At 54.2% G+C, this 26,396-nt stretch overlaps 2 protein-coding genes and 1 long non-coding RNA gene across 5 annotated transcripts in view; 2 read left to right on the forward strand and 1 right to left on the reverse strand.

Annotated features, from left to right (window-relative positions):
* The first annotated feature begins 1,078 nt into the window (after nt 1–1,078).
* PNPLA3 (patatin like phospholipase domain containing 3) lies at nt 1,079–17,481 on the forward strand. Of its 2 annotated transcripts, none has more exons than XM_049626491.1 (9): nt 1,079–1,274; nt 3,869–4,101; nt 5,696–5,761; nt 8,232–8,441; nt 9,320–9,380; nt 11,728–11,943; nt 13,575–13,707; nt 14,650–14,755; nt 16,034–17,481. In XM_049626491.1, exons 1-9 carry the CDS (start codon nt 1,088–1,090, stop codon nt 16,040–16,042), a joined length of 1,221 nt encoding a protein of 406 aa, XP_049482448.1. In that variant the 5' UTR covers nt 1,079–1,087; the 3' UTR covers nt 16,043–17,481. The 2 variants fall into 2 exon arrangements, with proteins under 2 accessions (XP_049482448.1, XP_049482449.1); XM_049626492.1 differs by lacking the exon at nt 16,034–17,481 and adding an exon at nt 15,165–15,324 and having other exon boundaries at nt 14,650–14,754.
* LOC125919682 (uncharacterized) lies at nt 3,117–20,227 on the reverse strand. 2 transcript variants are annotated; one of them, XR_007456861.1, is made up of 3 exons: nt 20,116–20,227; nt 18,711–18,899; nt 3,117–3,521 (listed from the first exon to the last, which is right to left on the reverse strand). It is a non-coding gene; the product is annotated as an uncharacterized LOC125919682 (long non-coding RNA). The 2 variants fall into 2 exon arrangements; XR_007456862.1 differs by lacking the exon at nt 3,117–3,521 and adding an exon at nt 15,735–15,808.
* Nucleotides 20,228–20,311: 84 nt separating this feature from the next.
* SAMM50 (SAMM50 sorting and assembly machinery component) overlaps nt 20,312–26,396 on the forward strand; it is a 33,211-nt gene continuing 27,126 nt past the window's right edge. Inside the window, exons 1-2 of the mRNA XM_049626493.1 lie at nt 20,312–20,507; nt 24,682–24,792. Of these exons, the coding sequence (XP_049482450.1) occupies nt 20,487–20,507; nt 24,682–24,792 (132 nt within the window). The 5' untranslated portion in view covers nt 20,312–20,486. The remainder of the gene's footprint in view (nt 20,508–24,681; nt 24,793–26,396) is intronic.

Genomic DNA, 26,396 nt, shown 5'->3' on the forward strand with positions numbered 1-26,396 from the left:
TGACCTGAGCCAAAGTCCCGTGCTTAACTGGCTGAGCCACCCAGGCGCCCCCACGAGTGATATCTTGAATCCTGACAGGAAGCCTGTCATTTTCAGATGAGGACACTGAGGCACAGAAAGGGAGGGTGACCTGATTCCAAAGCCCACACTCCTTGTACTCCACACCCCCGTCTGTAGAGAAGGGAGGAGGTTTCTCTGTCCACATCGACAGGAAGTAGGATGGCCCTGGAGGCCCAGACTTCTGGCTCCGGACAGATGCCTAACCTCCCTGCACAGGCTGCTGTGGAAATGCTCTGTGCAGGGCACAAGGGTCAGGGGGCATTTTTGGCACTTCCTAAAGATGCCCGCAAACTCCCTCGTTCCTGCACTGCCCACCCCCCAGCACCGGTTATCCCCAACTTCAACTTATCCATGACACGGTGGAACGGAAACCTCATGTCAGTATCACTCAACGAAAAATCTCTACCACTTGCCAGGAAGTGAAGGCATCACACGAAAAACAAGCAAGCAAACAAACAAACAAAAACGGCAGGAAAATCCAGCAAAGACCTTCCACTCTGTTGAGACGTTGGTGCCTGCTGGAGGTTCGCGGTCCCGCGTGAAAAGGGGAAAGATAGTATCACAGGATCCCAAGGCGCTAAGAGGGCGACTGCTACTTGTCGCTGACTTAAGGGATGGGAAGGAACGGAAAGGGAGAGGTTTCTCTCCAGGACGTGCAAGGCCACTTGGGGATGGAAAATGTTCCCTCCTCCGCCGACCTGGGGGCAAGGTCCTCTTCTCTCCTCCGCCCCCGCCCTGCCTCCCTGCCTCCCGAGCCCAGACCCAGGAGGGCCCCTCCCCCCTCCCCTCCCTCCGCCTCTCCCCCTCCCCTAGCGCTCTGGCGGCCCCTCATTTGCATGGCCCGAGGGGGCGGGGCTGCCGGGCTGACGTCACGCAGGGACTGCTCGAGCCGCGGCGTGGAGGCCGCCCCGGGAGCGCGCGCGGGCGCCGGCGGTGCAGGGCGGGTCGCGGTCCCGGAGCGGGACGGCCGTCCGCGGCGCGCGCGGACCCGAGAGCCCCCGCGCCGGGCCCCCGGAGCGCCGCCGCTATGTACGACCCCAGGCGCGACTGGAGCCTGTCCTTCTCGGGCTGCGGCTTCCTGGGCATCTACCACATCGGGGTGACAAGCTGCCTGAGCGAGCGCGCCCCGCACCTCCTCCGCGACGCGCGCATGTTTTTCGGCTCCTCGGCCGGGGCGCTGCACTGCGTCACTTTCCTCTCTGGGATGCCCCTAGGTATGTCCCGGGCCACCGCCGCGGCTCCGCGCGGGGACGGGTCGCGGGGCGCCCGGTGGAGCGGACATTGGACGCGGACACCGCGGAGTGCATCCCCGGGGCCCCTGCCCGGACAGAGGCTTCCTCCGAAGTGTCCTCTCGCCCGGCGCCGGCGGGTGGCTCATTCGCCAGCCTGGGAGGGGGACGCGCCTGGGGTTGGCTGCCGTGGGCGTGGGAACCCCGAGCGCATCCCCACCCCAACCCCGCCCGGGCGCCCGGGCTTGCGGGAAGCCCTTCGCCCCGGGACTGAGAGTGGGCTCCTCTGGAGCGACGCGGAGGAGGGAGCAGGACCGGGGATGCGGCGTCGAGGGTGGAGCTGGCCCCTAGGGTCCCCATCAGCTCACAAAGCTTTGGGCGATTTGCCCTGGGTCCGGAGCAGGGCGGGCCTGCCCCCGGGAGCAGGGCGTTGGCCTCCGACCCGGGGTGGGAGCCTTCTTCGCTCTGGCGACTACAGGGATTGGAGACATCCCCCCTCCGCCCCACCTCCTGGGGGCTGGATGGCCTTTCAGGGGGAGGACAACCTTCCAGAGTTTTCCTGGGCAGGTTTGCTGATCTGAGGTTAAAGGGACAAGGCGGGGTGGGGCGCGTGTTTTGTGTGTGTGTGTGTGTGTGTGTGTGTGTGTGTGTGTGTATTGGGGGAGTGCTAGATATCGTTCCTAGGGGCTGGGGTAGATCCCTGGACATCCCCCATGCCTTCCTTCCACCCACCCCCACCCTGCTCAGTGCCGCTGGAAATGAGGTGCTGTGCATTTGAATCTTGTGCTAATGAAACATCTGTGTATGTGGGTAGTTGTGGGAGGGACAGATGTGGAGCTTGTGCCCAGCTGGGCCAAACTAGGGTGTGGCCTGGGGTTCTGAGCCAGGGGACAGGACCTGGGACTAGTGGCAGCTAGAGCTGTTGGCACCCAGAGATCCCCAGACCGGAAGACCTCGCAACCTCACTGGCCCCTGCTCAACTTCCTTAGCAGTTTATTCTTTGCCTTTCCCGGGAATGGGGACTGTTAGACTCCACCAGCAGGGAATGACTTTGATCCCGGTGGCCAGGAATCCCCTGCAATTAGATAGGATCAGTGAGCAGGCCTTGGGCTGACTGGGAGGTGGGGATTAGGAGAGAGGCCCCAGCTGGCTTCTCCACTGACAGGGAGGGGAGCAAAGGGCAGGAATTGTGGCCTCAGGGAGGATTCGTGTGGCCACATGGCCAGTCTGCACACTCTGGGCTTCGGGGGGTGATAAAAGACGGCCTTTGTGTGTCAAGGTGGCCTGTGCTGACTCTAGTATAGAGAGGGTTCCTAACTGGCAGAGGACAGGTGCAGTCCTGGTCTGTGCCCTGTAGAACAGGGAGAGGCTTGGGGACCACCAGATCCTTGGAAAGTGGGGTCTGGAGGTTTGGGCAGGAGCCCTGCTTTAACCTCCTGTCTCATTTGGGGACCACTGAGGAAAGTTTCCTAGGGCTGCAACTTGGAAAGAGTTCCCGTGAGTGCTTCTAAGCCAGGTGCTCGGCAGGAGAGGCAGGCAGAATGTGCCAGCTGTGTGCAACTTTGCCCCTTCCACCTGGGCTCCGTGGGGCCACGCATGTCGGGAGAGTTGAGTTGAGGTCAGAGGTGGGCCAAGACGGGCTGGCTTATGTCTGTCCTTCCGCATCTCAGGATTTATGACCCAGGGGTCGGGGTGGGGACTCGTCCTGCAATGCCAGCACCGTGCAAATCGGCCAGAGCGGTCCAGGCCACTGAGTGAGGTTGGACGGAGCACGAATGTGGCCCATGCCCACTGGACAGCGGTAATCCTGGTGTCAGAGCCTGAAGATTAAATCTAGTCCTTTACGAGGAGCCTTCTCTGGGTTGAGTACCTTACAGATGGTAGTGTATCTAATCCCCTCTGTCCCCAAAGTGAAAACGTGTGCAATCTGAGACGGAGAGAGGCAGTGAAGCGACTTTCTGAGGTCGCTCGGCTAGTAGGAGCTGGAGGCAGGCTTCGCACTGGGGCCCCAGCCTGCACTCATTCTCTGCTTCCTGCAGTGTTAGGTAGGTCCTTTGTGCTGACGCTCCCTTCCTGAGGAGTTCCCGCTTTGGGCTTTGGGGGCGTGTAGGTGAGAGCCAGCTCCCCTGGGCCTCTGGGGGCCTGTTCCCGTGGCGGGAACCTGGGCCCGCAGTGTCCAATAGAAAGACAGTGCAGCTGCGTGTGCTGTTTCACATTTTCCCAGCCGCCGAGCTGAAAAAAAGCGAAAGATACAATTGAAATTAAAATGTCATTCATCCCAATACAGCCAGCCTATCATTTTCATTTTTGCAGCTAACCGATATAAAAACATTATTAATGACATCTTTTATTAGATTTTTTTTTTTTTTTTTTTTGTATGAAGCCTTTGAATTCCGGTGCGTCGTTTATACATCTCGGATTGGACTGAGCCGCGTCGGAAGGGCTCCATAGCCGCATGTGGCTGCCGTATTCGTGCAGGACTGGAAAACGGTTGGCAGCTTCCTTGCCGCCTGGTTTCTGGTCACTGCCATCTCCACGGGGCACCATCCCTTGTATGTTTGTGTCTTGCCGCCCCCCAGACAAGATCGTGCATGTGCTCATGGGCCTCGTCTATGCTGCCAGGAGACGGAACATTGGCATCTTCCACCCGTCCTTCCGTGCGACTAGCTACATTCGAGAACATCTCCACAGACACCTGCCAGCCAACGTCCACACGCTCATCTCTGGCAGAATGTGCGTCTCACTCACCAGAGTGTCTGATGGGGAAAGTGTGCTGGTGTCTGATTTTCAGTCCAAAGACGAAGTTGTGGATGTAAGCAGTTTGCTTACCCGGGGGATTGTCCAGTAAGATTGGCTGCAACCCAGGGAGGGCTGTCATAGGCCACTGGCCTCGTTTCTTAAGACGCAGGGGAACTGGATTAGGGGGGATGCTGGTTGGCTTCCTGCCCCCATAGTGATGTTAACTGGGTGTGCCTCTGGTGGTCTGGTCCTAGCATAGGTGAACCTTGGATGCCCGCAGTCAGTTTCAGTTTCAAATACTACCTGCCCCCCTTCGAGACTTGGCTCGTGACCACGTCTTCCAAGGATCCCTATCCCCACGATGTGTGTTCCTCGATGAGCACATGTGGAGTAAGGTCCCACGAGGGTGGGATTACTCGCCTCTGGCCTAAGGGTCTAGCTCGGAGAAGATCTCTTACTGTATCAAAATCCTGTTTATTTATTTATTTTTCTTTTCTTTATTTAACATTTTTTTTTTTAATGTTTATTTCTGTTTTGAGAGAGACAGAGACAGAACGCGAGTGGGTTAGAGGCAGAGAGAGAGGGAGACACAGAATCCAAAGCAGGCTCCAGGCTCTGAGCTGTCAGCACAAAGCCCGACGCGGGGCTTGAACTCACAAACCGTGAGATCGTGACCTGAGCCGGAGTCGGTCGCTCAACCGACTGAGCCACCCAGGCGCCCCTATTTATTTTTCTCTTAAATGTTTATTTATTTTTGAGAGAGACAGAGACAAAGCGTGAGCAGGGGAGGGGCAGAGAGAGAGAGGGAGACACAGAACCCGAAGCAGGTTCCAGGCTCTGAGCCGTCAGCACAGAGCCCGACACGGGGCTCGAACCCCTGAACTGTGAGATCATGACCTGAGCTGAAGTCGGATGCTTCACTGACTGAGCCACCCAGGCGCCCCTCAAAATCCCATTTAATTTGGCTGATGCCTTTTACGAGAGTTACTTGGACTACATTGCACTTAATATGCCCCACAGGAGCCAGCAGCCTGGCACGTGTAACCAGCAGCATCTCAGCAGCCAGGATCAACCTCTGTTTAGCCTTGTTACCAGAAGCCTTGTCTAGGTAGCCAACACTGGCCCGTGCTCGCAGGAGCCGGGTTCTCTCAGGGGGTCGGTCCTGCTTCCCGCCCCATGGCTCCATGCTATTCAGTGTGCTGGTTGGACCCCCAGCATCAGCAGCACCTAGAAGCCTGTTCAGGTGGTAGGTTCTCGGGTGCCTCCAGCCTGCTACGTCAGAATCCTGGGGTAGGCCGTGGAGTGTGTGGGCGGCATGCTTTCCACGTGATTCTAAGGAAGGTCAGCATTTGCAAAGCCCCTGTCTGGTGTCTTCCCTGTCAGTCAGCGACGCTGGGTCCCGTCTGCGAGGGCCCCGTACGGCTCTCTCCCGTGGGGAAAAGGACAGGAAGTTGATACCCACAGTGTTTTAGGAGCTCATCCTTAGGCCTGAAACACAAGCGTGAGGGTTCGTTTGTTACCCATTCAGCTCGTTCATGAAAGCACCCCATCTCCAAAGAGCATTCTAGGCTTGCTTCTCTGTTCATTTGAAGAAGGCTCATGCTGGCCCAGGGGAATCGAAGACAGGCTGTTCTGGCCTGTAGTTACACTTCTTTTTGTCTCCTCAGGCCTTGGTTTGTTCCTCCTTCATCCCTTTCTACTGTGGCCTAATCCCTCCTTCCTTCAGAGGCGTGGTGAGTCTGCTTTGTTTTTTTTTTTTATTTTTTATTTTTTATTTTTTTTAATGTTTATTTGTTTTTGAGAGGGAGACAGAGCATGAGAAGGGGAGGGGCAGAGAGAGGGGGAGACACAGATTCCAAAGGAGCTCCAGGCTCTGAGCTGTCAGCACAGAGCCCGACGCGGGGCTCAAACCCACGAACTGTGAGATCATGACCTGAACTGAAGTCAGGCGCTTAAGCGACTGAGCCTCCCAGGCACCCCGAGTCTGCTTTTATTTATTTATTTATTTATTTATTTATTTATTTATTTATTTTTAAATGTTTATTTATTTTTGAGACAGAGACATGTTTGTTTATTTATTTATTTATTTATTATTTATTATTTACTTATTATTTATTATTTAAATAATGTTTATTTATTTTTGAGACATGCTCCAGAGCATGAATGGGGGAGGGTCAGAGAGAGAGGGAGACACAGAATCCGAAGCAGGTTCCAGGCTCTGAGCCGTCAGCACAGAGCCCGACGTGGGGCTCGAACTCACGGACCGTGAGATCATGACCTGAACTGAAGTCAGACGCTTAAGCGACTGAGCCTCCCAGGCGCCCCGAGTCTGCTTTTAAACTAACTGCACAGCTCCTGCCTGCAGAGCACTTGCTCCAGGCAGCCTGGGACCTGTCCCCAAATGCAGAATCTTTTGCTCTCTTGGCCTTTCAGACAGAGGTTCCCTAGCCATAGTCCCCTTCTAGGCTGCCCGGGGAAACAAAACCACCTTCATGTAGAATTAATTATCTGCCTACCTGGAAGGTAAGCTGATTCACTTAATCTTTGCCAGAGCACCAAGGATAGGTCCCCGGTGCCCCGGTTAAAGTATAAGATGCTTAAGGGTCTGTTACTTGCTTAAGGTAGTGCCTTTACTCTTAGGGCTTGAGGGTTTCAGCCCACCGTGGGTCCGATTCTGCCCTTTGCGGCCCATGGCTTTGGGCAGAAGCTGCCAACAGGGCTTTGGATTTGGTTCCATTCCACAAGTATGTGTTTTGGTCCATTGCTGAGCCCTACTTGGGATGGGGAAACACAGGCCGAGCTGTCTGTTCTTCAGGCTCTGGACTAGATCCTGGGCCCCTGGCAGCTGCCTTCTGGGCCACGTCGTGTGTGTGTGTGTGTGTGTGTGTGTGTGTGTGTGTGTGTGTATGTTAGTTTTTCTTTAAACTATTTTTTTAATGTTTATTTATTTTTGAGAGAGGCAGAGCACAAGTGGGGGAGGGGCAGAGAGAGAGAGGGAGACACAGAATCCGAAACAGGCTCCGGGCTCTGAGCTGTCAGCACAGAGCCCGACGCGGGGCTCAAACTCACGGACCGTGAGATCGTGACCTGAGCCGAAGTCGGACGCTTAACCGACCAAGCCACCCAGGCGCCCCAATATGTTAGTTTTTTTAATGTGTATTTATTTTTGAGAGAGAGACAGAGTGCAAGTGGGGGAGGGGCAGAGAGAGAGGGAGACACAGAATCTGAAGCAGGCTCCAGGCCCCGAGCCGTCGGCACAGGGCCTGAGGCAGGGCTTGAACTCACAAACCGTGAGATCGTGACCTGAGCCGAAGTCTGCACTCAACCGACTGAGCGCCACGGGTGCCCCTAAGGCGAGATTCTCTTCATGCCTAAGATGTGGCTGAGCATGGGCCGTTCTCTGTACTTGTTTAGGCCTCGGGAAGGATTGGCTGGGGAGTCTTCCGGCTGTGATATTTGAAGGCCTTCCCCTGTGGGCACAGACAGCTGAGCTGTGATGGCCTTGGATTTGGGAATCATTCTAGACTTCGCTTTGATGGGTGCAGACTTTGTCCAAATTGTACCAAAACCTGCCTGCGCCAGCCTAAAGTTGTGGGAGGATATGGATGTAGGGAAATCGATGCCCACAGTAGCTGATCCCAGATGCCACTAGGCCGTGGGTACAAAGAATGTTTTTCTGGCTGCCTTGATCCCAGGTTCATGGCCATTTAGGTCTCCAAAGCTCCTCAAGGTGCTTGTCCTGATTTTCCAAGCAGCAAGAGGGGTCTGGAATCTAACCCATGACCTCTATCACTTTCATGGCAGGGTCTACATCGTTCTCTGTCTCCAGTGCACACAGAGCTCCCGCCCAAACAGATCCCTTTCATGCAAATTATATGGGCACACCTAGAGGTGGCCTCCTGGGCTTTAGACTTGGCCAGCACAATGTGGGCTGGGCTCCAGCCTCTGTCTGCCTCGTTGCCAGGCACTTTTTGTGCGGTGCCCAAACTACACAACAGGATACAGCAATCCTGAGTGCCAGCCTAGAGCCTGGTCTGGCATAGAAATGTTCAATGAGGATTTGTTGACAGAAAGTTTCCAGAACCTTGTCTTCTCACCATACCAGCCTGAGGCTCTGAGAGGCCTCTCCCCGTAATCTGAAATACACATAAAACACCAGCCCGGAGCTTCTGATGCTATGTCCTTTTCTCTTCCCCATAAAAGCGATACGTGGATGGAGGAATAACTAACAACATCCCCTTCTTTGATTCCAAAACGACCATCACCGTGTCCCCCTTCTTTGGGGAGTATGACATCTGCCCTAAAGTCAAGTCCACAAACTTTCTTCACGTGGAATTAACCAAGCTCAGTTTGCGCCTCTGCCCAGAGAATGTCTACCTTCTAATACGAGCGTTACTTCCTCCAGATCTCAAGGTGAGTTGGGGGCTGTGTGTTTTGGGGGTGCAGCTCTTCTCTGCTTCCCCATTTGCCAGGATATCTAACAATGGCTCTTTCCACAAACGGAATCAGATCCCTCCCCTCCCTCCCCTCCCCTCCCAGCCCCCCCTCCCCCCAGTGAAAAGGAACTCAGGGAAGGGTGTCCGTCCTGGGAGCTCAGTGCTGCCCCACTCTGACCCCTGGAATCACCTGGGAAGATTTAAACAGCCCTGTAGCTCAGATCCCACCTCCAAGGGGCTCTGATTCTTACTTGCAAGTGTGGTCGAGAACCACACCACATTTGGTGGTTTAATCTTTCTCGATTGTTGTAGGAGGTTTCTTCTCCCTGATATTAAAACAAACAAACAAACGAAAAACGAAAACAGAAAACCAAAACGTAAAACGTGTAAACCCTGGACACGAAAGGTTCTCCGGGGAGAAGGAAGGCTGTGTGTAGGCTGTTGTGTGGACAGTGTGCGCTCCAGGCGAAAAGGGGAGGCTGTACGTTGGTTTGCGTGTGTGGTTTGTATTCAGAGGAGTAGAGACGGCTGCCGTTAACTGTCCCAGTGACAGCTGGAACGCGCCCCGGTATTTGTTAGGGTGGAGGCTGGTCTTGGGACGGAGGGGGCCCGGAGAAACCAGCCCCCGTCATGCCGGGCCACCGGCAAAGGCTCCACGGAGGGGATGTCCTCTGAGCCCAGCCTTGCATGAAAGTGGAACCTTTGCTCTTTCAGAGCACAGAGCCCTTTGTCCAGCGTCTCTGGGGCTGTGCTGGGCCATTGAGCAGCTCGGAGCGGGGAGGGTTCTTCTGTTTGTCTCGGGAGCCTTCGGAACGGCCCCCTCCACTGCAGTGACCTTACTTGATGTGTTGCCAGGTGCTTGGAGAGATATGCCTCCGCGGGTATTTAGACGCCACCAGATTCTTGGAAGAGAACGGTACGTATGGGCGAGGTGGGGGGCAGACGTGTCCTTCTTAACAAGCTTTTCGTTAGCAGTCAGCAGCTGGAGGTTGAAGTTGGGTAGAAACTCAGGGCTGAGCGTCTTCACTTCGCAACTTGCTTACCCCGCATGTTAGCGCTCTGAGAGAGGAAATCTCTGTCCCATTTTACAAACGGGGAGATGGATGTGAGCCAGGGGCCACACTGCACTCACTGAGCGGCAGGGCTGGGGCGGGGACACTGGGTGTCCCAGTTCCGGGGCTCTCTCCTTCCTTCGTGCCACCTGTCTGAACAGCAAAAGCCGTTCTGTTCGTTTTTCTTTTCTGCTTGAACTATTTTGAACGTTTTGGTAAACAAGAGAGGAAGTTAAGCAAGGTTTCCGGCCCTGAGCCCCAAGTTGTCTCCAGCCAGGTGTGGGTCACACCCTCAAGGTCAGCTGACGTCCTTTGTGGGACGGGTTCCTGCCTTTGGGTCATCTGGCTGGTCTGGGCTGTGGGAGTTGGGCTCTCGCAATATTAGATGTATTTGGAGCTATTTTTCTTGAATACTAAACGTTGGTTCCTGGGGCGCCTGGATGGCTCGGTCAGTTGAGCATCCGACTTCGGCTCAGGCCGTGATCTCACAGTTGGCGAGTTTGAGCCCAGCGTCAGGCTCACCACTGGCAGTGCAGAGGCCGCCTTCAGGTCCTCAGTTCCTCTGTCTCCCTCTCTCTCTGCCTTTGCCCCGCTTGGACCCTCTTTAAAAAAATAAAAATAATAAAAGTACGTACGTTTTCTGTATGGCTTCTCGGAATTAGTCTTTGGCCAAGACCAAGGAGAAGTCATGGTTAAAAGGACATACACGTATCTGTCCACTCAGAAAGCGTTGACTGTGTACCTTCTAGGTGCCAAGCTATTGGCTCTGTGCCGGGATGCCACAGTGAATAGGCAGATGTGGCCCCTGCCCTCCTAGAGTTTAGTCTGGTGGTCAGGCGGGCAGATAAGTAAACGGAAGGATGACGTGTGCCGAGTGCCCTGATAGGAAGATACAGGATGCCGTAGGATCAGGCAGGAGGGATCTGCATGGCCTGGGGGAAGGCGTGGCTTCAGGAGGATGTCAATCACGTTGCAACTCGGGGATGGATGGGAGCGTCCTACGCACGGGGGACACGAACAGGAGGCTTGCAGACCACAGAGAGCGTGGTTGGTTGGAGGATGGGAAGAAGGCGCACGTAGCTGGAGTGGCAAGGGGTGGGGGACGCTGAGAGGTGGGCAGAGAGGGGGGGGGGGCAGGGCTGGACCTGGCTGACTCTTGACGCCTGCAGCCGTGGGGAGCCACTGAGGGCTGCTGAAGCAGGAGTGAGGGAGGTCAGCAGAGGGCTTTGGCTGCAGGTGGAGAGGGCAAGATGCTGGTCTCTGGGGGACTGGTGAGGCCCGAGAGGACAGGGCTCAAAGGTGACCGGTTAGAGATTCAGGAAGGGGAAGAATCTGGAAGGAAGTCCCGGGTTCTGGCTTTAGCAGCCTGGGCAGGGGATGCTCTGTCCCCCGGTTCAGGGCTCTCAGGAAGGGGAGGGAACGTGTTCTTTGGGAAGGGTGGCCTGCTCCTGGCGGGCCGGGTGGGTGTGCAGTGCCCCAGGGACATTTTTGGCCACTTGTGCTGGAGGCAGTTGATGTCAGGGCCCCAAAGTGCCGGAGAGCCGTCTGGGCTGGGGACGGAAGTTGGAGGGAACCTGGGAATCGGTGACAGCAGCAGACCCCTTAGGGTCACACTCAGGTGATTCGGTGACTTTCCTAACTCGGTGACTTTGGACAAACCACCTCCCTCCCAGGGCCTCTGTTTCTCCATCTGTAGCAAAGGGAGTTTGGATTAAGAATGCCCAGGTTGGAGTCTTGGTAATTCCAAAGCCTGGCATTTGCAGCTTCTGTGCTGGGTTTGAGTCTAAAGATCTAAGTGGGGCCCTCAGCCAGGCTGGCCCGGGTAGGGGTTGTCCTCTGGGAACAGATTATTATGAAGTTCCTAACTCAGGGCCCACAACACAGGCTTAGCCGGTGGTTCAGTTGTTGCCCGTTAATTAGAATTCCCGTTTTACCTTCATGCCCCCTCGTGTGGCTGTGGAGCCCACACAGCTAGTGGGTGATCAAGCCAGAGCCAGCCAAACTCACATCTCTCTGGCTTCAAAGCCCCACCCTTCTTTCTCCCTGGCAGGGAACGCCTGCCCTCGTGGATCCCCGCCTCGCCTCGTACTTGGCTGGCAACAGGCCTACGGCCCGTGGCTTTGCCCGCACGTCATTCTGTGGGTGGGTGTGTGAGCAGTGACCCCGGCCGCCCAAGTTCACCCGGTGCCTGGTTTCCCGCACCCTTGGTAGGCATCTGCAGCGGGCCTCGGCAGGGCCTGAGTTTATCTCCAGGAGAGTGGGGCTTCCTCGTGCCCCCCTCGGAACACACGAGGCCGGGGTCTCCCCCGAGGGCGGCTGCCTGGGGGACGAAGATGGAGGGAGACGAGCTGCTGGACCACCTGCGTGTCAGCATCCTGCCCTGGGACGAGAGCATCCTGGAGACCCTGCCGCCCAGGCTCACCACAGGTACCGGCAGCTCGGGTGGCGGGATGGCAGGCGGTGTCGTTTCCCGTGACAGCGACCCAACGGGCTTCTTTTCTGTGTGTTGTGGAGGAAGGTGACCCGGCCCTGCAGGAGATGGAGAGGGCGGGGTGTGGGGGCCCCGCTCCTGGTTGCACGCCCATCACCCCCCTCGGGCACCTTGCTCAGTCTCTCTTCCCGTGGGGTCATGGCCAGAGGGAAGCTGACTCCAGCTGTTTTGAGTACCAGGCACACTGGATTTCCGGGGGCCACGGGGGTGGGTCTGTTGTTTCAGAACCGCTCTTTGCCTGCCCACCCGTCTCAAAGCCTTCTTTTTTGAGGATCCCCCGCCCCGGTGTTTCCCTGCCTCCCCACAATGTTGAATCTCCGTTGGGTGGTGATATTTTGTTTTTAAGGTTTTGTAATGTTTTTATTTATTTTTGAGACAGAGACAGAGCATGAGGGGGGGGAAGGGCAGGGAGAGAGGGAGACACAGAACCCAAAGCAGGCTCCGGGCTCCGAGCTGTCAGCACAGACCCCGACGCGGGGCTCGAGCTCACAGACTGTGAGATCGTGACCTGAGCTGAAGTCAGACGCCCAACCGACTGAGCCACCCAGGTGCCCCAAGTGGTGATCTATTTTTATCACATCATCAACTATTAGGTGGACAGGAGTGCACAAGCCAGCTTCAGATCAGGCACTTGGGGAAATTCAAAGACAGAGGGGACATCATCCCTTGCCCCAAGGCACCAACACCCCTACTGTGATAACCGTGCAAGCCAGCAGCTGCCTGGGTTAATGTGATCTGAGGTGTCGTGAGGTCATTACAAAAGGGTGACAGCAGGTGGCTTAGTAGGTTAAGTGTCTGACTCTTGCTTTTAGCTCAGGTTATTATCTTGTGGTTTCAGGAGTTCTGGGATCTGTGCCGGCAGCACGGAGCCTGCTTGGGATTCTCTCTCTCTCCGTCTCTCTCCCCCTCCCCCCACCCGTACTGTTTCTGTGTCTCTCAAAATAAATAAACAAATTCAAACAAACAAAAACAAAAGGAGGGGAGGGGTAGCAGGCCAGAGGGTTCCAGGCAGAAGGAAGCAGAGTGCGGCTGTCCAAAGAAAAGTTCATAAAGTCGATGGGGTATTTGGGAACTTTGTGTATCCCACCAAAACTAGCTATTGTTAAAAATGTTTTTAATGCTTATTTATTTTCGAGAGAGAGAGAGAGAGCGAGAGACAGACAGACAGACAAAGTATGAGCAGGGGAGGGGCAGAGAGAGGGGGAGACACAGAATCCGAAGCAGGCTCCGGGCTCTGAGCCGCCAGCACAGAGCCCGACGTGGGGCTCGAACTCGTGAGCCGTGAGATCATGACCTGAACCGACGTCGGACGCTCAACCGACTGAGCCACCCGGGCGCCCCTGAAAACGGTTCTCGTTTAAAAGAGAGTTGTTCGTTGGGAACCCTTCGTCCTGTGGGCTATCGAAGGGCTCTTCCGGGCTTACTCCTCGTTGGATCTCATTTGTGAATGCGTCTGATTCTTTGTACGCCAGGATTTGTGTATTTCACAGAAATTCCAAGCACTACCTGGACAGGTGGTTTGGTGTTCACGCTGGTGGGAGGCACGCCTCCAAATTGTATTTTTCAGCTCTGAGTGAAGCAATTAAAAGCCAGCAGAGATACATGAGCAAGATTTGCAACTCCTTGCCAGTTAAGATCTTGTCCTTTGCGATGCTGCCTTGTACGTTGCCCGTGGAATCTGCCATTGCTCTGGTCCAGAGGTGAGCATTTTTGTGTGGCTTTGTGCCTTCCTCCCACGTGCGCGTCTTCACCCGTGGCCTGGCTCCTGGTAGAGCGGGATGGAGCTCCCTGTCTGTGAGGAGCACCCCGAAAGGTGCCTCGCTTTTCTCGATGAAGAGCCCCCCTCTTTTCTCGATGCTTTTCTCGTTTGCTCCCTCTTGTAGGTCTGTGCTTTTCATTTGGGGATTTTATTCATGGTGTGTCGGGAGGGCATGAGGCAGACTCTTGAATTCAGGGTATTTGTTTCACGTCTGCTTTCTTCAGATTCCCGTTGGCGTTTACGGTCTTTTTAAGGGGGTTGGTCGGCATGGCCTTCCGTCCACCTTTTAGAGGCCAGACCACCCTTCAGAATCCAGCTCAGTCCTCTTGTCCTTGGTGAACCTGTCCAGATCCCTTCCCCGCTCTACTGAATTAGCCGTCTGCTCCCCGACGCCTCTGCCCTGGGGTGGGGTCTGATCAGGCGTTTACAAAGCCCACCACACGGGTCCTTTTGGTGACCTGGGCGTCAGGGGCCGGGGGAGTCTGCTGGGCTCGAACACAACCCTGGGCTACCTTGGCCACGAGATTCTCTGCATAAGCTACAGCGGGCACCTTGCCCCAAGGGGGAAGCCTGGCAAACCAGGACCTTTTTCTTTTATTTCCACGTGTACCCCTTGAGCTTTCTGGAGCCCAGAAAGCAAGCCCAGAGTGACCTAACTTTGCTCTAGGGCTTTTACATCGGTTTGTCTTTGGTTGACCGTCCCTAATCCACCTTCTGGGATTGATCAGATTAGAATTAGAGGAGTGCCTCGGGCGGTTTACCTGGACAAAGGGCATGGTGGTAAGATACTCGCCTTCGGTTTTTGTTTTGTGTTTGTTTGGGCTCGTTTTCATGCTGATACGTGTGTGTGCTTTGTGTCTGTGTCTTGGTTTTATCCCTGCAGACTGGTGACGTGGCTTCCAGATATTCCTGAGGACATCCGGTGGCTACAGTGGATCACCTCGCACGCGTGTTCTCAAGTGGTGACGCATCTCTTCCCCACGCGCCAGGTAGATGATTTGGTTGTGGGTGTGTGGGTCTGGCAGGCACCCCTTTCATCTGGAAGCGGGGGGGTGTGTGCCTAGTCACGTAGATTCTTGTCGGACCTCCGACTTGCCGGTCAGAAGGAGGAGGCCCCGGGGATGGCACGCAGTGCAGGCTGGTGGGTGAGCTGGTCTGCGTGAGGAAACTGATGGGCTCTGTTGTGCCCGTGGGCGTCCAGTGGGAAGTGTCCAGGTGGCTGGGAGGGCCACAGGCTTAGAATCCCAGGATGGTGACATCACGGGGACGCTGTGGCTTTGGACACCACCACCCGGAGGCGCCCAGAGCTTGCACGGTGGGGCGCTCAGCTTTGGCTGGTGGTGTCCCTCCATCCTTGCCGAGACTGAAGACCTGAGTTAGCGTCCTTCATGTGTTTTGGACCCCAGGTACCGGCAAGCAGCCAGCGGCCTTCCCCGGGGAACATGAGGGCGTTTCTAGCCTCCTGGCTCCCTAGCGGACCTGCACACCTGTGGACGTCCAGTAGGGGCCAAGCCGCTCAGCAGCGCCACCCTCCTGTCCGGCCTGGCCTTTTGGGGCTGGGATTGGGCAAGACCCCTACTTCCCTACCCTCCGAGGGCAGATGAGTTTCTGAGTCATTTGAGGAGACAAGTTTAGGACGTCCTCTCATAGATGCTAGGCCTTTCTGATCTTTGCATGGGTACTTGCACGCTGGCGTCTAATGCTCCAGTGTCTGTGACGCGTGGGGTCCTGCCTCTGTGCCGAATTTACAGATTGTTGAAACCAAAAGCGATGTACTGTGTTTACGAAAAGCCAGGCTCAGGCTAAGCTGCTTTAGGGTGTGTGTGTGGTGGTCGGGAGCATAAGGAAGTCCGATATGTAAGTTCTTGTGTCTGTTAGCTCATCTGGCTGGGAAATGGCAACGGGAAGCCCGGTGGGGAGGGGCATTGCCAGCTCCCTCTTGTAGCCCTCCCAGTGCAGGGTTCCTCACACAGCCGGTGTCGTGACAGGTGGTGGGAGACTTGTGGCTGGGGGCTGGGCTGCCCGTTGTGCAGTCTTGGGGGCTGCAAGGAAGAGAAACGTGATCCCATCTCCCATAGAGGAGGTGGTCAGTGGGGGGGGGGGGGGGGGGGGGGGGGGCAGCCTTCTCCAGGGAGGGCGCTGCTGGTCATGGCCATTAAAAGGCGGTAACTGACTCACGTTTTGGAACACTTTTTTGCCCTAGCCTAAATATGTGATGAGAGTTTTGCATAAAATATACAGGAATCTTATTATCTGTTGCATTATAGGTTATGTGAATCAGTGAGGTGTTAGCAAGCCTTAGGAAAAATCCGGTGCACAGACGGGCATCCCCGGCCCCCAGGCAGGAGCCCAGCACAACAGAAGGGGCTTGTGGTCCGTGCCCCTTTTTCCTCAATGGCCCCTTCCCGCTTCTGTACTCCCAGAGCCTCGACAGAGACAAAGAGACAGGGACCTACCTTCTCCCCAGGTGTGGTTTGTCAGCAAGGACAGAGTAATGTGACTCAAGGTGAAACGTGTTTTCATTTATGCATTCGAGTGGAACAGAAAAGACACTGATCGGCTCAAAATCCTCAGCATCGGCTCACAAAGCTGCAGCCGTCACCTATGCTGTGTAAGCACGTTGCAGCTGAAGAACCAGCAGGTTCAGACAGAGCACTTCCTTGCAAACACATCCCCTTGAAAAGAGAATGTGGTTCTAGGAACAGCCTCTGGGTGAGCCTTGAGCTGCCATGAGACTGGGACCTCCCAGGCAGGCTCCTTGTGAACATTCGGGGCCACCGCCCAGCGCCCAGAACCCCGCTTTGTGGCTCCTTGCTGGGTCCTTGTGTCTCCAGGACGTGGGCACCGAGGCTCCTGTTCTGAGAGCGCTTTGCCCCCTAAGTGAGGCAAGGGCTGGTGAGCGCTAGGTTCTCCCCGCCTCTTGAGCCCCAGAGCAAGGCACTGTCCCCCTTGCTGAGCTGGCCTGGGGGTAGGAGAGGCCGGGTCCACACCCACCTGGGCAATTTGGAGCATACCCTCACACCTTGCCCTGAGCCCCCGATTCTCAAGTTTCCCGATCACCGCAACTGTTAACAGCTGGTAGAATGACATGCAACTTATTTTCTTACTACTTTCTGAAATGGTTCAACCTCCTGAAAATGAACACGTGTTTTATCATTTTTAGAAAATGTGTGCTAAGACAAAGAAGGATAATATTCTTTTAGAAATGGCCAAGGCTCCACTCACCACCTGTGCCTTAAATGCCACCCCACTCGCACCCCCCACAGGCCCTCACCTCTCCGGCACTGCTGAGGGTTCTTCTCAGCGCGGAAACACATTCTGAAGTTCCTACCACCTTAGCAAACGAACCCCTTGCTCCTTACATGGTACATTTGTGCTCTGGAATTTTCCACCGTCAGGAATCATCACTGTGTAGTCTACTGAATGCCAGGGAGCCACAGTCTTTATTTGGGGAACAGATAATGAAACTTGGTGCAGAGCATGAACCTAGTCTTGGTTTAACCATGACAACAGCAACAACAACAAAAGGTGTGCATGTGGGTCTATGGAGAAAAGACTGAAAGCACATTCACCAGAAGCACTGATGGTAGTGATCATTACGCTGTTATCTGTAATCGTAGTTTATTTGCTGCACTTGTGTTTTGCAAATTTCTATGGTAAATACTTATCACTTCCACTGGAAAAGATCTCCTAATAAATGTGACGTTGAAACGTTTTCCGTCGTGTCTGCGTCCCTTCCCAGAAGCCCTGCTTTCGTTTTTCTTCCCTTGAGCCCCTTCAAATGCCCCCCCTCCCCCAGGTTTATGGCCCCGCCAGCCAGGTGGTCTCCACATGGACCCTATCCTAGACACTGGCCCAGACCCTCCCCTAGAGTCCCTCTCCTTCTGGGACCCCAGACTGTCCTGAGTGCTGGGCTGGTCCCCAAGGTTCAGCCTTGCCTGCTGTACTGAGAGTTCACAGCTGCATCTGGGGGCCTCACCTTGAGGAACCCCCCCAGTCTCTGAGCCCACCTGGCCACCTCCACTGGCCATTCCTCGGCTACTCACCAGTGTAACCCTCCAGTGCACAGCTGCCCTGTGCCTGTCAGATTCCACGTCACCTGAGCTGGGCACCAGAGACTCCTTGAACCCCTTCTCCCCCGCCCCCTCCAGCTGGTCCCAATCTTGCCGGACTATGGAACCCAGCCTCTTGTCCTGAGCCTACTCACTGGAGCCCATGCCCGGCGGGTGCCGTGTGGGGCCACACGCTCCCGCGAAGCGCCAAGGCTCACCTCCCCTGACCTCGGGAGTAGCCTGGATCCAGGTCGGAGCCTGCTCCCCTCTGGCTGCCTGCCCGGATCCTAACAGTCGTGTTCCAAGCTAAGAAGTGAGTGACCTCTATGGGCATCTGTGGGGAGACCCAGTGTCCCTTCCTCATGACCTCTGAGACTTGAGGTTTCATTTTATTAAGGGAGCCAGTGTAGTCACTAAACTGCATTTCGACTACTCACGGGGCCAGATCTATCCTTCGTGAACCAAGTTTCTCAAAAGCTGGTGTCCTTGCGGGTATCACCAAGGGATGTGATCAGTTAGGTTAGTCTGGGTCAGGTGGCCTTTAACAAAGATTCCCCCAGAAGGTTGACTTCTTATACTGCATACCCATCAGACTTGGCTGGCCTAGCCCGAAACTGTCCCCCCATCTGGAGGGTCACTGATGGCAGCGACAGTGGGAAAGGAATATGGTGCTCAAACGTTGTCATCCAGAAGTGAGAACTATCCCTTTGGCCTTCAACCTGTTGACCAAAGCAAGTCACATGGATAGGGGCGGGGAAATGCTACTCTACCTTTTGCCTGATGAACACTGTCACCGAGGGCCGAAGAGCCTCAAAAACCAGAACCCAAAGTCTCTATGACCCAATCAGTTCAGGAAACCCCGGCTTCAAGAAAGTGAGATAGAGGTACTTACTGCAGGACTTCTCAGAGCCTTCAATATGTTAATGTGCATTCTGACTGTCAGACACAGTGTTTGAGGATAAAGCTGTCTGTGTTCCTGATGTGGCTTCTGTCACTCTGTCACCAGTGCCTTGTACACAATAGGCTCTTGAATATTTGGCTCAGGACTCATTGCCGTCTGCAGGTCAACCTCATGGATTACCTTTGAGAAGACAATAATGGAGGCGAAAATGCAGGAAGATGTAGTTTATCCAGTGTCTGCAGTGAGCCAGGCCCCACGCTTTAGCTCATCAAGGCCTCAGTATACCGCCATGCCTTAGGAACTGCTATCATCCCCGTTTTCCAGATGAGGAAACAGGAACTGGCAGAAGGAATTCTGAGCAAGTGTCCAGCTTGTGTGGCTTGTGCTTAAAGTCTGCTCCTAGATCCACCAATGGCCTCTTGAGTCCGAGCTGGGCTTCAGGAGATACCAATAGACTCACTTTGGCGGTCAGGGACAGGTTTCCTGAACCCCAGGAGCGGGGTGGGTGGGTGGGTGGGGGGAGTGTAGATGGGTAGGTCAACCTGCAAGGGGTGCTGGGAGGTTAGGACTTGGCCCTGGCAGCGCTGGCTTGGGTTTCTTCCCAGGCAAGAAGGGGAATGTGGTCTCCAGGGCCCCTGGGGACTTGGGGTGCTATTTAAATGGAAGAGGGTGTCAGGAACTCTGGGAGGCGGCGGGGGGCGGGGGGAGAAGAAAAGGAGTTGAAATGATACTGTTATCAGAAGGGAGAGGACACATAATATGGTCCCTCTTCCCTCTTCCCCCATCCCATCACTCAGCTGTTTCTCCCTGCTTTCATCACTACACGTGGCTACTATTTAGGACATGGTTTTGACGGAGGGGAGGGGGCTGCTTCCTCCACCGAGGGGCCAGGTGAAGCCCCGTGGCCATCCGGTTCTCCGCCCCTGGCCCGTGCCGGGGGGGGGGGGGGGGGGGCCCCCCCCCCCCTTGGGGGCCGGGGTGAAGGGCCGGGGGCCCGCCCCCCCCCCCCCCCCGGGGGGGGGGGGGGGGGGGGGGGGTAGTCCCCGCTAGCACTTATGGGCTCGGTTGAATGGACGATGGTCGTGCACCCACGGCACACCCAGAGCCTTGTGCTGTGCCGGGCGTTGTCACGCTCCCTGATTCCTATCCGGAGACGTGGTATGACCCTCCCCTTCCCTTTACCAAAGGGGGACAGCCCTCGGGGGCTTCCGCGACTGTTAGGACCCGGGCGGCCGGCCGGAGGGGGGCAGGCGCCGACCCGGATCTGTGCTACCCCCGAGGCCAAGGGAGGCGAGCCTCGGCGGCTCGCGGGAGCGTGGGGCCCGCACAGCATCCGCCGGGCCGGGGCGCCAGGAGGACTAAGGGAGGACCCTGGCTGAAGCCCCGGCGCACCCACCGGCGGGTTTGCTCTTTCCCGGGGGCGACTCCGGACTCCCGCTGCCTGGGATCCTCACTCCGACCCGCGCCCCACGCGCCAGCAGCTACGCGGGCGTCTTTGGAGGCTCCGCGCTTGCGCAGTCTCCAGGCCGCGGGACTTCCCGGGGTCCGTGCGAACATCCGGGTCATGGGCTCCTAAGGGCCAATGAGCGGAAAAACCGTGAGCCGGGGGGCGGGTTATCATGGCTGCCCCCAGTGCTCCCCGTCCGAGGGCTTGTAGGCGTCGTACTGACTGACGGCTCAGCCACCGCGGGCCCGCCCTCTGCCCTCGCCAGCCGTGCCGCGTTCGGGTCCGGGTAGCTCTGCGAGGCGGCGGCCGGAAAGGGAGCCATGGGGACAGTGCACGCCCGGGTAAGAGGCCCAGCGACCCGCGGGCCGCGTGACCTCTGGGCAGGCACCGCGGGGAGACGCTCTCGCCGCGGCGCCCGGGTATCCTCCCAGTTGCGGGGGCGCCGGGGGCGGCGCGGCCTGCAGGCCGGGTGGAAGGAGGCCGCAAAGACCTCCGAGCAGGAGACCGGGCCCCAGAGGAGGGACGTGACTTGCCCAAGGTCGCTCAGCGAGGCAGTGGCCCCGAAGGGACTAGCGAGCTTTCCGTGGTGACCTGGAGCAGAGCAATAAGTCTTTCTCTGCACGACCTGACTTCTCTACCTTCAGCCGAGCCGGGTTACCGGTCGGCTTCCGCAGGCTCTCGCTCAGCCCCTGCCGGGGGCGCGGTGGACCCTAGAGCAAGTATCCTTTGAAGACCTCCGGCCCAGACCCGTCTAGAAGCCTGCCTTTCTCCTGCTTAACGGTGCAGAGACAGAACCTCTCCATGCTTTAGTTACCCCTTTTAAAGTGGAGGCGGGAACAGTACTTTCCAGTGTGTTGCGAGAATTAAGACACGATAGGTGAAGGTCCTTGGGTCCTTGGTGCGTCCTGCCTGCTGGCCAAACTGCTCTCCTTGGTCCTAATCTTAACTGAGGGCCAGAGAATGAGTACTTGGCCCAGGTCACACTTGTTAGAGCCTCAGAATGTTCCAAAAGTCAGACCTCCCAGCCTTCAACGGTACTTTTATCCTACGACACGGATTGTTTCACTTGTCCTGCTCAGAAGTTTCCCGTAGTTGGCCGTGAGCTTCCCCAAGTATTTCGCACAGGCCCCCTCGGCTTGGCCCTGGGAGTTGGACTTCACTCGGCCTCACAGATCACGCGTTCAAATGAAACACCGTGGCTGTGCTGACACACTCCTTGCCCTGTACCTGCTGTTCGGGGGCTCCTGGCTCCCCCACCCCCACACTCGTTCCCCCCTCCCCCCGCCCCGGGACACAGTCCCATCTTCTAGAGCTCAGTTCAGGCCACTTGCTACATACACCTCCTCCTTATCTGGCCTCATTTGGACGCGCTGCCTTCCTTGATCTTGTTCCTGTGCCGCCCGTTTGAGCGCTGTTTGGATTTTTGCCTTACCCTTTTCCAGTCTAAGTTTCTAGATGTTTCAACAGGAGCCGCATCTGACTTGGTTTGCATCCCTCTCCGACAAAGCAAACGTTCCGCTCATTTATTACCGTAACATTTACCGGTGGTCTGCTAGGTGCCTGGCATGGCTATAGGCGCTGGCGATTCAGAAAACAACGACAAAAATCTCTGCTTTCATTGAGCTCCTTTGACGCTAACGTTGCTGCTCCTTTGATTCATGTGTTGGCAAGAAATGTTCTTTGATTTGAACGGCACATGCCACCGGCCAGTGTTATTTGAACGTTTCGGTCAGGATTCGCAGCGAGAAGGCATTTTATGTTTGGCGGGTGGTGTTTACTATAAATATCAGTCTTTTTTTCTTATTTTTCTTATTTTTTAATATTTATTTTTGAGAGCGTGTGTGCCGTCCGCTTGGGGGAGGGGCAGAGAGAGAGAGAGAGAACAAGTGGGGGAGGGGCAGAGAGAGGGAGAGAGACAATTCCAGGTAAGTTCTGCTCTGTCAGTGCAGAACCTGATACGGGGCTCGTACTCACAAACCATGAGGTCATGACCTGGGCCAGAGTCGGACACTCAACTGACTGGGCCACCCAGGTGCCTCCAAAGTTTGACATTTTTTTTTTTTAATTTTTTTTTTTTTTTAACGTTTATTTATTTTTGAGACAGAGAGAGACAGAGCATGAACAAGGGAGGGTCAGAGAGAGAGGGAGACACAGAATCAGAAGCAGGCTCCAGGCTCCGAGCCATCAGCCCAGAGCCCGACGCGGGGCTCGAACTCACAGACCGCGAGATTGTGACCCGGGCCGAAGTCGGACGTCTAACCGACTTAGCCACCCAGGCGCCCCCAAAGTTTGACATTCTGATTAAAGGGTATAAATGGGAGTGGCAGATCTTTGGTAGACCATATTTCATGCTTTGAAATTTCAGGAACTGTAATGGAATTTTTTTTTTTTGCGTAATGGACTATGCACCTTGTGCATATTTGCTAAGCATTCAGATCGAATAGAGTGACTCCGTGCATATGTTCCTAACCATAGTATATACTCTGCACAGTTTGCACAAATTTAATATACTTTTTTGCACTGTGTAAACTTAAATACAGGAAGCATATTTGTGAAATGGTGCAGGTAAAAAGTTACTTTTTCAATTAGTTAACATTTTGAGAAATACAGTGATGATTCAGTTTTTTGAAATATTGCACAACAGGGGCACCTGGGTGGCTCAGTTGGTCAAACGTCTGACTTCACCTCGGGTCACGATCTCCCGTCTCGTGAGTTCAAGCCCCGCGTGCTGTGCTGACAGCTCAGAGCCTGGAGCCTGCTTGGGATCCTGTGTCTCCCTCTCTCTCTGCCCCTCCTCCTATCCCTCTCTCTCTCTCTCTCTCTCTCCTCCCCTCCCTAAAGAATAAACATTAAAAAAAGTATCGCACAACAAAAACGAAAAGATGACGATATGAAATAAATGATCTATTCTTTGTCCAGCGTGGTCTTCCCTTTTCACTCACGTAAATATCCCGCTTCAGCCGCTGTGAGGCAAGGGCTCGGTCTGTCTTGCTCACTGCTACATCCCCGGCTGTTAGCCCAGTGCTCAGCAGGCAGTAACACAGACTTCCAGAACCTAGAGGTGTCCCACTACGGGAAGGGCAGGTTCTGCCCCAAGAAGCCTGGCTCACATACATGACACTTAAGGCAGATCGTTTTAGGGAGAAAGTTCTTCTCCAAGGTGCGTGCAGACGTGCGCGTAAGGGTCAGGGGAGTGGTGGGGGTTGAACTTGGAGGAGCAGGTGTGGGCCTTCTGGTGGCGGTCGCTCGCACGCCCTGCTAAGGAATCTCGTTGGATTCTCTGTCTGCAGGCACTCTTGAGGGCCATCACAGTCTTTTAGAGCAGGAGTGGAAAAGAGGACATGCCAGGTCGTTCCCTTTCCAGAGAACCGGTGACGTGCTGGAGGAAGGACGTCCCGACGAGAGTCTGTCTTGTGCCTGGGAAAAGGGGATGGTGTCCCAGAGTCTCCGTTGCGGCACACGCTGCAGAGTCCAACGCTTCTGTGCGCTTTGAAAGCACCTGTTTGTAGGGAATTGGTGGAGCAAGGAGCAGCCAGATGCTGGGTAGGACAGTGTTCCTCCAAATCTGCAGATTTGTGCATTTGCCCGGTGCCACACTGGCCCTGAATCCATACCCAGGAGGGCCTGGGAGTCCCCGTAGTTAGGCAGGTCCCCATATTAAACATGTAATACCGTGTGTGTGTTCTCAAACATTCTGTTGGATTATCATGGCCCCCTGGAAGTCCTATACCAGGCACAGCCTGTGCAGTTCTTACTTCGAAGTTGCTTTAATGCTTTTGAGACGATGTCAGTTCAGATTGCAGCAAGTGACTGCTTTCTGGCACATTTTACGAACATACGCAGCTCCTTTTAATGTGTGAATGAGCCTTTCAGGGCGCAGCAAAATATGTTGTAGCAACTTGGTTTGTCAACGTACTTATCCTATCCTAGGCTGTATCCAATCTGGATGAAAAAAATTAGGGTAATTTCTATAACACCAAAACAATTTGTTTTATCTTTGATAAATGTGGCATCTTATTTTGAATTACTTTTTTCTTGAGATGGGCCTTAGGTACACAGAACCGAACAGCCATAGTCACATAGACCTCAGTTCGTGACACAGTCATGAGTAATATACTGGCCACCAAGGGCTCACTGCCTATCCGGGGCTTGTACGTCAGCAGTATTTACATCTGCCTTGTTCTCCCCAGCCTCCACTCAACAGAGGGAAACACAGTACCGAGCTTTCTGGAACACCATCTAAAGACTCAAAAGACTAAAAAAAATTTTTTTTTTTAAGTTTATTTATTTATCTTGAGAGAGAACGAGAGGAGAGGGGCAGAGACAGAGAATCCCATGCAGGCTCCGCACCATCAGTGTGGAGCCGACGTGGGGCTCAAGCTCCTGAACTGTGAGATCGTGACCTGAGCCGAAAGCAAGAGTCAGGCACTTAGCTGACTGAGTCACCCAGACGCCCCAGAGATTTTTGTGTTTTTGTGTAAGTTTATTTAACTGTGTCTTCTCCCTCCCTTTCAGAGTTTGGAGCCTCTTCCAGCCAATGGACCTGATTTCGGGGCATTAGGAGAAGAAGCTGAGTTTGTTGAGGTTGAACCTGAGGCTAAACAGGAGATTCTCGAAAACAAAGATGTGAGTTTTTGTTGAAGTGCTTGATGAAGTCACTGCCAGAGACATTGGCTTCCATAGACCCCAGGGAGACAGAGGATTGACCTGTCTCAGTGCCTTCATTGAAGAAGAGTTTATAGCCAACTGTTTTGGAAAGGCTGGTGATTTTTAGAAAAATAGCTTCTGGTTTTAGAGAAATAGTTTTTTTATTTTATTTTATTTTATTTTATATACTTTATTGTCAAATTGGTTTCCATACAATACGCAGTGTTCATCCCAACAGGTGCCCTCCTCAGTGCCCATCACCCACCTTCCCCTCTCCCCCACCCCCCATCAACCCTCAGTTTGTTCTCAGTATTTAAGAGTCTCTTATCGTTTGCCTCGCTCCCTCTCTGTAACTTTTTTTACCCCCTTCTCCTCCCCCATGGTCTTCTGTTAAGTTTCTCAAGATCCACATGTGAGTGAAAACATATGGTATCTGTCTTTCTCTGCCTGACTTATTTCACTTAGCATAATACCCTCCAGTTCCATCCACGTTGCTGCAAATGGCCAGATTTCATTCTTTCTCATTGCCAAGTAGCATTCCCTTGTATATATAAACCGTATCTTCTTTATCCATTCGTCAGTTGTTGGGCATATAGGCTCTTTCCATAATTTGGCTGTTGTTGAAAGTGCTGCTATAAACATTGGGGTGCAAGTGCCCCTATGCATCATCATTCCTGTATCCCTTGGGTAAATTCTTAGCAGCTATTACTGGGTCATAGGGTAGTTCTATTTTTAATTTTTTGAGGAACCTCCACACTATTTTCCAGAGCAGCTGCACCAGTTTGCATTCTACCTGGGGAAGTTTAGACAGACATTTTTATATTTATGTTATTTAAAAAAACAAAAACCTAAGCATTTCAAGGACAGACCCAAATTATAATTAAGTTTATACTGTGTCCAGAAAAAAGAGTGAAACTTTTCCTAAACCTTGCTCCCTTTGAAATTTAAATCCAGCTGCAGAAGTGTAAGCACGTTTTCAGTGATTATATGATGAAGACCTTTTGCAATATTCTGATTACCCTCAGTTATGCATTTCCTTAATATCCGCTATTATCTCTGCTTTATTTCTCTGTTACTCATTGGCATCTACTAAACTGTAAACTTGTCTATTGCAAGCCCCTTTAGAAGGCAAGCTCCGTTGACTCAGGAATTTATGTCCTGTTCACTACTATACCCTCAATGTTTAGAATAAGACCTGGCTTGTAGGTAATCGGTGCAGTGCACTGTCACTGAATAAATGAATTAAGTAAGCATCTACAGACAGGGAGGTGAGAGGCTCTGAGCCAGCATGTATCATGCTTCTTGAAATGCGCACAACCACTCTAGCAAGATGTGCAGTTATTAAGTTGGAGGTCGTAGCATCAGCGATCACCTGGCTACAGAGACCTTGTAAGTGTCAGTCACAGGAGGTAAACACCTGGCAAAAAATAGGTTCAGATAACCAGTTGTTCTAACAAGGCAGGAAAATAAATAAAGTCTGGAATGAAGAAGGGTGGATCATTAAACTTGAAAAAAAATCCTTGACTGACTTTTCAGACATTTGTCTTTAGCCTTGATCTCTTGCTGTGTCTCATACCTAATAA

The sequence above is a fragment of the Panthera uncia genome, chromosome B4 (genome assembly GCF_023721935.1).
Source record: "Panthera uncia isolate 11264 chromosome B4, Puncia_PCG_1.0, whole genome shotgun sequence".
Lineage (NCBI taxonomy): Eukaryota > Metazoa > Chordata > Mammalia > Carnivora > Felidae > Panthera > Panthera uncia.

What these genes read in the sequence shown, in the direction of transcription:
- PNPLA3 (XM_049626492.1), top strand. Translation starts at nt 1,088, where the DNA reads ATGTACGACCCCAGGCGCGACTGGAGCCTGTCCTTCTCGGGCTGCGGC. An exon ending in CCAAAGACGAAGTTGTGGAT is followed by an intron (nt 4,102 to 5,695) that starts GTAAGCAGTTTG and finishes TTGTCTCCTCAG; the next exon opens with GCCTTGGTTTGTTCCTCCTT. An exon ending in CAGATTCTTGGAAGAGAACG is followed by an intron (nt 9,381 to 11,727) that starts GTACGTATGGGC and finishes CACCCTTGGTAG; the next exon opens with GCATCTGCAGCGGGCCTCGG.